The 10,094-nt window shown below is 46.3% G+C and overlaps 1 protein-coding gene across 1 annotated transcript in view; it reads left to right on the top strand.

Moving 5' to 3' along the window:
* The first annotated feature begins 5,246 nt into the window (after window positions 1–5,246).
* The window catches only part of POLR1B (RNA polymerase I subunit B), a 30,490-nt gene continuing 25,642 nt past the window's right edge, over window positions 5,247–10,094 (top strand). The window contains exons 1-3 of the mRNA XM_084829079.1: window positions 5,247–5,446; window positions 7,121–7,288; window positions 9,316–9,462. Of these exons, the coding sequence (XP_084685205.1) occupies window positions 5,270–5,446; window positions 7,121–7,288; window positions 9,316–9,462 (492 nt within the window). The 5' untranslated portion in view covers window positions 5,247–5,269. The remainder of the gene's footprint in view (window positions 5,447–7,120; window positions 7,289–9,315; window positions 9,463–10,094) is intronic.

Raw genomic sequence — 10,094 nt, 5'->3', positions numbered from 1 at the left:
GCCATGAGGCTCACTGGGTGATTCTCATGGACTCTCAGCCTAACCTACCTCACAGGGTTGTTGTGAGGATAAAATGGAAAGGAGGACTGTATAAACCACCTTGGGTTCCTTGCAAGAGGAAAAAAGGTGGGATATAACTGTAATACTAAATAAATAAGAATACCATTCTGTTACGAAAACCATAAAACCACCCTCCAAAGTTTAAGAAAAACCCTAAAAACAAACCATTCTTACCTGTGCTACTTGAATTGGCTTGAGGAACTAAACATTTCATGGTTATTGTTGCGCTGTATGCTGTATGCATTTTATGTAAGACAATTTTTAAACTTGTATATTTTGAGATATTGCAGGCACCCCCGGAAGAAGGAGACTTTTCTCTGAAACGTTGGGCAGGCAAAGAACACAATAAATAGCCACTGTTGTGACTTTGTCACTTGCTTTTTTTCGTGATTACAATTCCTCCCTGTTTTTGTTCTGGGTCATATTGTCACCACATGTGAATGGAGAGTGTGCTGTAAAGCAGGGATGGGCAGAAGGTAGATCTCCAGAGGTTTGGGACTTCAACGCCCAGAAGCCCTTGCCAGCATGGTCAGTGGTCAGGAATGCTGGGAGTTGGAAACCAAAAACATTTGGAGATCTACTTGCTGCTTGCCCTGCCGTAAAGTATACTTAACATTCTCCTGCAGGTGCCCATTGCAGAGGAAGCTCAGTATTGGTGAGCAAGTCGTCTGTAAGATAAATTGGTTCAACATTACTGGTTGTGGTTATGGTGTGTGTGTGTGTGTGTGTGTTTGGCACTGAAGAAGCCCCAGGGTTTCCTGGAACAAATTGATCTAGCATTATGAGAACTGTAGTCTTTAGTCAGAACTTGAAGTGAGCCAGCTGTTGAGAACTTTCTGAGCCTACTGTGTAATCCTTTTAAGCAAGGGATTTTGTGTGTGTTTTCTGTTTTTGTAACCTGCTACATTCAACATTGTGTGAGCAGACTTACCTTTCCTCTCACCCCCCCATACCCCCCCATTCCCCCCCTCCAAAACGACTCTGCAGGAACCCCCAACCCTCCGGAGCAGATACTTCGCAGGGCCCTGTGGGGGGATTCATTCTGCCAGCAATCTCCATTCCGCTGATGGACGGACGCCATTGGATACTGAGAAATAAGCACCATTGAACTGAGGTGTGTTTATAGGATTGCAAGCTTAGGCTGCAGTTCTGTTTACTAGGGAGTAAGCTCAATTGAACACAGTGAAACTTGCTTCTGAAATAAACATGCGTAGGTTTGCACTGTTACTCAAGGGTTGCTACTGTTGCCACCTCAGAGGCTTTCTACTGATCATCAACACTGCCTTTGTGTCATAGTTTGGGTTCCAACTGAAGTCTCAAAAACAGTTTTGAAACACGAAAAGGTAAGAAATGACCACAGAGGGAAACATGAAAGGCCATCATACAAAGATGTAAGTAATTTTGCCACCTTTTTTTCTGACAGTGACTTTGTGCCTTCAGCAACTGCATGGCAGACAAATTCTGGCTTTCCCAGAATGTAGGTTACATCTGTTGAATTTCTGCCTGTTATGGAATTGACACAGGAAACAGGTGGCCTTTTAGGAAACAGGTAGCCACCCTTTTAGCAGACAAAAGACCCTGTTGCTGCAATGGGAAACAGCAAATTGAGACATCCCCCCCTTCTCCCCATCAGGAATCTTCCCCGCTTTCTCTTTTCATGATGGATTATCTTAGTTGACTGGAGTTCATATTAAAAATGCAGTGCTCCGCATGCCCCCCCCCTTTCCCCCAAAGAATATGGTAGAGCAAAGCTGTTGGATGTGTCTGACAGGCAAGATGGCATGGAGATAGATTATTAAAGGCAGGTTTGAATCTACTCATTTGATTTTCTATTGGCTACATCAGGTGGGTAACACATGGCCCACAGGCCACATGTGGCCCCCTATGGGGGTTTTGTGGCCCCTGCTGGGTTCCCTACTGCCACAGCACCACTAGGTTCCCACCAAAGCTGTTTATCAGGCTGGAGGAATGTGATTCTGCTAGGAATCCAGTGGCAATGTGGCAATTTTCACTTGGCGGTGTGTGGGGTGGCTCTTGGTAAGTTCCAGGGAGAGCAATGTGGCCCTCCCAACTCACCAAATTTCCCCCCCCCCCAAGCGACATGACGGGATGGGATGGTGTAGCATTGGAGTATAGTGAAGTTTAACTTCATTGCATCTTTTTTGAAATGGATTAATGTTTTATCTTGTAGGAAAATATCCTTTTCAAAATTACAACTTCTGTGCTAAAATTCGTAGAATGTCTACTACAGTTTTAGAGGTTGGCATGTATACCGTTAGAAATGCATTAATGCTCTTTCTGACCAAAACCAACTTCACCTAAGTGGTCAGGCTTGCATTCTGCACTGTGTTTGAGAGTCTTCAGGACTGAATGTGTATGACTGGTTAATGCATGTCTCCTTCTCTGAGCGTTGTCTGTTAAAAGAAAAATGTGGTGTAATGTAGCCCAACAAATGTATCCTTAGTGTTGGCTGAACTAGGTTATGGAAAAACAACTTATCATCTACAAGACTTCAAACTGTCATGTCATATATACTCAGCGTCTGAAGTTACATCATGCAGATCTTTTGTTTGTCTTCAGAAAATTGTAGTGTGTGTGTGTTTGTGCCTAATGGAATATGTGACTGTAAGCAGTGCATGGTTTGCTGACATTTGTACTCAGACCTCTCCTAAGCAAATTAAAAATATAAAACCTGATTTTATTTGTGGGCTGTGAGTGTGTGTCCATCTTGGAAAAAAGGCATTAAAATATATGGCAGCACAGGCTCATACAACAAATTAGGTAGGCGACTTGTATCTGAAGAACATTTTCAAGAACCTAAAAAGCTGGCTGTATATCCTTACTAATGTATAGCTCTCTCAAATGTCTAACCAGAGAAATGCTTCAACGTGGAGAGAGTTTATGGTTAAATATTGAGGAGAACATAAGAAGAGCCATGCTGGATCAGACCAAAGGCCTCCCTAGTCCAGACAGAAGGGCCAGATTAGACAGCAAGAAGAACACAGCATATACTCCCCTCATATAAAACAACCGCCACCCAAACTCAGGCCGTGGTCAAAAACTCTGTAGGAGGGCACATGGAAGAGATTGAGAGTTGAGATGAGGGGATTTGGGCATAAAAATAGGAAACAAGATAGAGTGGCATAGCCTGAATTTCTGGTAACAATTGAAAACTGCCATTGGCTCAGGGAGTTATTGGCCATGATTTTTTTTTTTAATCACGGTTTTTATCCTGCCTTTCCTCCAAGGAGCTCAAAGCAATGTACATAGTTCTTCATGGGTGTCTGCAGGAGGGGGACATGGAGGCCGTTGCAACCCCCTCACTGAGCCTTAATCCCTGTATGAAGAGCATTGATTTATAAAAGCAAGTGTCTAGCCCATGGATAGGGAACTTCTGGCCTTCCAGATGTTGAACTAAGGCTCCCATTATCCTTGACTATGGGAGTTGGAGCCCAACGACATCTGGAGGGTCGCAGTTGGTCTGACCCTTATAGAACCTGGGATACAAGGCAAAATGTGCAGGCACTGTTATGCCCATTTGTTTTGTGAGAAACTAGCCTGCTCCTGCCTTTCAGTGTTTTTAGCCCATGAATGAAAACACAACAATGATTGACAACACCTATTATCTGGAGAAGGAACTTCCTAGTTTGGCCTTCCCTGGTGAAGTGATTGCTGCCCCACAGACAACAATTGAGGAATCCAGGATTTTAGTGTAACTGGGCAATAGTGTGTTTACCTGTTGCCCCCCACCACCACCACACACACACGCACACACCCCCAAATAGTAGCAAAGACAGGAGTTCATGATCTTTCTAAGGAAAAAAATGTGATGCGTTGTTTTTTCCCCGAGTTTGGGGGGAAAGCCTGCCAATGCCATTGCAGATAGTTCATCAATATTACCTCTTTAACAGGGGGCAGGCTGTGGCAGCATTGGTTGCTCCAGCCTTGCATGATAGCCCAGTGTCATACTAATTCTGCTGCAGGGATAGGGGAGGAGTTAATATATGATAACCCTGCAGTGTAGTCCAGTGTTATTATCCATTCTCTCAACATGTTAGTGTTGTTTTTTTAGGAAAATACAGCAGACAGAGGCTGTGGAGTAGACTGTAGAAGCAGCGCAACGAGTTAAGGGCTGGAGGGGATGAAGGGAGCCAAGGAAAGAGCTAAGGGATTCAGCATCTAATGCAGGAGTGGGAAACTTGAGGCCCTCCAGATGTTTTGGCCTGCAATTCCCATCAGCCCTAGCCAGCATAGCCAATGGTGAGGGATCATGGGAGTTGCAGGACAAAACATCCGAAGGGCTGCCAGTTGTCCACCCCTGATCTGATGGAATATCAGATCCATGTCCATCTGCTGAGGAAAAAACAGAAGGGTAGGCCTAGTATTCCTCAAGGCCAGGTCTACCCAGTTCAGTAGACCTATGCCCAGGACTTGTGGCTGATCTACCCAAAATGGTAGACCTATTCTCACACACTACACACCACACACAGATATATTCTGAAGAAGTACGTGTTCAGAAAATAACTGAAAAATTCCTATAGATGTCCATGGTCTCCCCGTATCTCCATTTATCCTCACAACAACCCTGTGAGGTAGGTGAAGCTGAGGGAGAAAACGTGGCACAAGGTCATCCACCAAGCTTCATGACTGAGTAGGGACTTGAATCCTGGTCTCCCCCATCGTAGTTCGACACTAACCACTGTACCACACGGCGGTGTCCAAAATGCTGACCCTACGGTGGGGATAGAGTTCAGCACTTTGGACAACTCCCTTAGAGTTCCGGCTAGTTCTGACTGCAATTCAGAATGGCCGCACAGCCCCACCGAAATCCGAGCCACCAGCCTCCTCTGCCACTCAGGCTGACTCTCTGTGGTGCAGAACGGCGCCGCCCTGAGCCCCGGCGTTGCAATGAGGAAACCCCGATCTACTTTGCAGGGGACGCCGAACTAGAACAAAAAACAGTTCCGTTTTAGACTCGGCTCAGTGCCAACAAGGACTGCGCTGGTGCATAAGTTCGGACTTTTCGTATCTCTATGTAGAAGCATTAGGTTTTACTGGGCAGGGTGAGCGCACTGCATTCCGGGAGTTGGAGGCTCCTGCAGCTCCCCCCCCTCCCGATCGAACTACAAGTCCCAGCATGCACCGGGAAGAGGAAAGCACGCCGGGGCCTTCCGGAGCAGTCCTGCGCTTGAGCCGCGAAGGAAGCGGCATGGATGCGGCGTGCAAGTGGCGGAGCTTGCCCGGCGCCCCCAGCCTCAAGCACCTCACGGCGCCGGACTACGGCCGGCCCAGGGAGCAGCAGCGGCCGGCCCTGCAGGACCTGTCGCGGGCGCACATCGAGTCTTTCAACTTTGCCGTGGGCGATGGGCTGCTCCGGGCCGTGCAGGTGAGGCAGGCGGAGGCCGGGTGGAGGGGAAGGGGGCCCGGGGCGCGAAGAGCCGGGGCGGGAGTGGGAGGCGGCCCGGGAGAGGTCGGAGGAGGGGAGCTGGTGAAGGAGGAGAAGGAACTGAAGCGGCGCCGGCTTTTCCTTCCCTCTTAAATAAAGGGTGGGGAGGGCTTGGGAATTCCTCGCTTGACATGAGGGGGCATTTGAATAGGTCTCGTATTTTATTGAAATGAGCTGTTTTTAAATGTTGTATATTTAATTTGTTACGCTGCATTTTATCTTGTGAATTGTTGTGAACTGCCAAGAGATCTTAGGCTGTTGGGAGGTACAGAAACAAATAACAGAGGAGGGGAGATGAAATCGGGAGGGGGGGGGTTGGGGTTTCAGGGTGGCCACTTGAGCATCTCCAAAGAAGAGGATATGCATTACCGAAAAAGAGGACACAGATTTGCATATTCTCGTTTATATCTATAGATCCAAATTTAGAAATAATTATTATAATTTAAATAGAAATACACTGCATCTCACCATAATGGGGAAGACTGTGGCCAGGTGCTAATTGTCAATGGGCAACTTCAACGCTTCTCCTCTCTTCCCTTCTATATTGTGATGTGGCCTCTTTAGCCAGATAAATGCTCCCACAGCAGTATGTGAAGATCAGTAGTAAGAGCGTTCCTATTCTCAGGCTAAAAGACATGATCCACAAGGAAAAAAGAATGGGGAGGGAGGAGGAAAAAGGCACGGTCAGTCACTGTTCTTAAAGTTACAGTTCTTATCAGCTGGAATGGAAACAGTTCAGGTAGCCTGATGGGGCTGCTGCTGGCTAGGTGACAGCTGGAGAGAGCCAAAGGCAGCTGGTCTCTCAGCAGAGGCAGTGGAATGACCCTGCCTCTCTTCTCTCCCTCTGCTCTGCAGCCTGATGGAGTGGCTGCTGCTACATGACAATTGGGGACTGCCAAATGTCCCTGCTTTCCTCTCAAAAAATGTTGGCGAAAGTGCTTAGATTCACCAGAAAATACTGCTATCTAAACTTGGAGGATGCACGTCTAAGGGTGCAAACGTGTATGTGGCTGGCTGGGGCATGCTGGGAATTGTAGGACTTTTTTCTGGCTAAACATGCATAGGATTGCACCCTAAGTGTTTCTAAAACACCCCTGCTCTTTGAGGCAGCCAAAAGAGAAAAGGCTTGCTGACCTGGAATGGAGTGCTGGTATCATCTGAAAGCCAAAATCCTGGTTTCTGTCTTTGACAGAGAGACATGGCAGGCAATGTTTGTACACTGAAGTGCATTGCCTCACTGCCTCTCCCTCTTAATAGGGTCCCCGACACCACTGACGGTAGATGGACAGCTGGGCTGATGAGTGATCCTTCCCCAGCAGCCCGTTGTTCAGGCTGCTTCCTCAGGCGAGTGAAGAGCAAGGTCTGGTGGAGGAGAGTCTTTCTGTGTCCTGGCTGCCCCTTCTTCACCAATGGCCTTTGTAGGGTGAATGAGGGGGCAGTTGTCCCGTGCAGTACCAGTGGCTTTTATGATGGCCTATGATAATAAAAAGACCCTCCAACCTTTCATTCTGACAAGCATTTTGATCCGTTGTTAAACACTGGATTTCTTAGATACTTTCTGTTTCTAAGCAGCATAGGTCACATGTAGATTCCCCACCCCCTCTTTTCTTTTAGGCTGTTCCACCTTTGGAGTTTGCTCATAAGAATGATCGGATCACTTTGGCCATTTCAGGGGCCGTCATCAGCCCTCCTATGGTACCAAAAGGCAATATATGTAAAGAGCTGAAAGTTTACCCAGCAGAATGCCGGGGACGGAGAAGCACCTACCGTGGAAAACTTACCGTAAGCAGCAAATGTAAAGCAGTAAAATGGTGCTTCACTGTGTTCTTCAAGTGCTGTGGGGAGTGGGAAGTCATGTCCATTTTAGAAATCCAGGAGATGTAGAGACTTGTGATGTGATATTTTGGAGAAGTTATACACGCAGACAGATAAGGTGAGCAGTTAAGGCGGCACATGGATCTCAGAGCTCCTCTTCACCTCTCTGCTAGCTCTGGTCCTGGGCCATCCATTCACAGTGTAAGCAGTCAGGAGAGATCATCCGTTGGTTTGTAGTCACAATTCAGATGAATATTCATCTCTTAGTTGCTTACAGTAACTCAGGGGTTGGGAATATGTGGCCCTTAAGATGTGGCTGGACTGCAGATTCCATGTTCCCCATCTCTCCAATAACCCGTCAGCTTTCATGGCACATACAGAGGTGGCGAATCTGTAGAGGTCTGCTGACATGACAACCTGTGGAACACATTGTGTTCTTAGGTATAGGATTGTTGATGTTAAAAAGATACATACCGTTGTCTAAATGCGCCTCCTCACAGGAGGAGGAGGAATTGCAATACCGGTGTTCTTTCTGCCTTGGAATGCAAACCTGATCAATGACACCTTATTGCAAGACGTTATTGCACTTCTGTTAGAGGTGAGGCAAATTTCTGCAGCTAATGGAGTTTTCTTAGTGGTGGCCTCATATTTATGATATTTCTTTCAACCTGACTTTTGCCAGATCTGTGTACCTGGGCTCTTTAGGTACACGGTAAAAGCTTTCCTGGTTAGATGGGCATTCTACCTTTATCATGCTTGAATGCTGATGATTTTATTTTGGTTTGAATTGTATATTCTATGGATGTTTTATGGTTGTTCCCTGCTTTGGAAATTTGCTGTAATTTAGGCAGCAATCTTATATGAACTTACCTGGGACTAAGCCTCATTGAACTCAATGGGACATTTTTGAGTAGATGTGTATAATATGTTGGTTTAGATCGGGGTGGGCAACATGGATCCCACAGGCTGCATGCAGCTCCTGCTGAATTCATGGGGTGCCCCACCCCCAATATATTTATGGATAAACAATGGTGCTCCGTAGTGCTACAGAAACCATTGTTTTTCCTTTTAAAAAAATTATTCTGAAAAATCCAGGTACCCTGTGGACTGCGGCCTATGGCAGGGGGCTGTTCTGGGGACAAAAATGACCTCTGGATGTCCTGAAGTTGCCCGCCTGTGGTTTAGATGGTGGATATTCAGGTTCAAGTCCCTCCTTGAATCTCATTGGGTGACCTTAGGCTAGTCACTCTCTCATTGTTTTGTCAAGAGGATAACATGGGAAGGAGGCACATCGGGCACCCTAATCTCCCTGGTGGATCCTCTAAACATGGTTAGGCAATCAGAGTGCCATGCAGATTTGTGTACGCTCCTGTTTCTCCTTCCTCTGAATTTCCATCCCCCTTCTCTTTTTGGCAGTAACCATGGTTAGCATTAAGATAAGTTCGCACACGCAATGCTAATCTTTATGCTAAATATGGTTAGCTCCGACCCAGAGTTTGCCAATTCATTCAATTCACTTCACTTTGGTTCTGTAGCATTAAGGTCAATTTGCAGCTGTAGTGAGAGGCAGGTTTCCACCTGTAATGCAAATCCTAGTTACCCCTGAAAAGGAAGGGGTATTGGCACTCAAGTGGAGAGGGGCAGAATAGTCCCAATCTTTGGATTGCGAGTCGGAAAGTAGGCAGTGCTACATTTGCACTGGGCCACACTCTGGTCTTTCAGGAAACATGGTGAATATGTTTCATTCTTGCAGTAACTAGCCATCATTTATGAGGTTCCAAAGGAATCCTCCTCTCCCAAAGTCCAGAAGTTTTGATCTAGTATAGGTAAGTCTTCTTTAGCACAATGGCGGTGGGCGGGGGGGAGGTTGCCTTTAGTTTATGGTGTAGGTATTTCTTTGGGCAGAGATCCTTACAGTCTTTTGGTGATTATTTAGATAATTATATATTATCTATATATAATATAGTATCATTCTGGGTTTTTTTCCTTTACAGGCTGATATCAGCTGGTCAGTGAATGGCATCCCTAAAGGGATAATTAAACAGTTCCTCGGAAATGTCCCAATTATGGTGAAGTCCAAACTTTGTAATCTCCACGGCCTTTCTCCCAAGGCACTCATCAGGCACCACGAGGAGGAAGAGGTATATGACTGGATTTCTTTGGTTTGACTTTCTGCTTCAATATGAATCGAGAGAGGAAAGGTGGTTGTCTTACCTTACTGCAGGGGTGTCAAATGTCCAACCTGCAGACCAAATCCAGGCCGCCAGGTTATCCTAGATGGCCATGCCCCTTTTCTCTGACTGCCAATAGATTCATGGTTCCTGGGTTTTCCGTAGTTTTTTCCCCCATTCTAAAAGGTTGAAATGTCTCTCTTAAAGCTTAGTGACTCACAGTGAGAACTTTAAGCTACAATACGCTGGTGTTTGGGGGATTTTGGGCCCCATTCCTTTTGCGGTACCCAGCGCTGGAATGCGTCCCCCAAGTGCTTCGCCAAAATTGAATTTGGGCCTCTAGCTGGAAGAGGTTCAACTCCCCTGCTTTAGGGTGCAATCCTATGCATGTTTAGACAGAAGTAAGTCCTACAACAAAGAGCATTCCCCAGCCAGCATAGGACTTGTAGAACTTTTTTCTGGCTAAACATGCATAGGATTGCACCCTTAGTGAGTTTTGGCTTTCCCTTTCAAAAATGAGTCCCAACAAGGGTTGTTTTTTTTTTCCTCTCTTGGGAAAAGGCTACATTGACTATTGTGTGGGCCTGTGACTCCCATTTTTA

Source organism: Heloderma suspectum, chromosome 1, assembly GCF_057233095.1.
Source record: "Heloderma suspectum isolate Gila_16-S chromosome 1, 16-S_ref, whole genome shotgun sequence".
NCBI lineage: Eukaryota > Metazoa > Chordata > Lepidosauria > Squamata > Helodermatidae > Heloderma > Heloderma suspectum.
The sequence above is the reverse complement of the archived record's forward strand: the minus strand, read 5'-3'. Positions and strand labels throughout refer to the sequence as shown.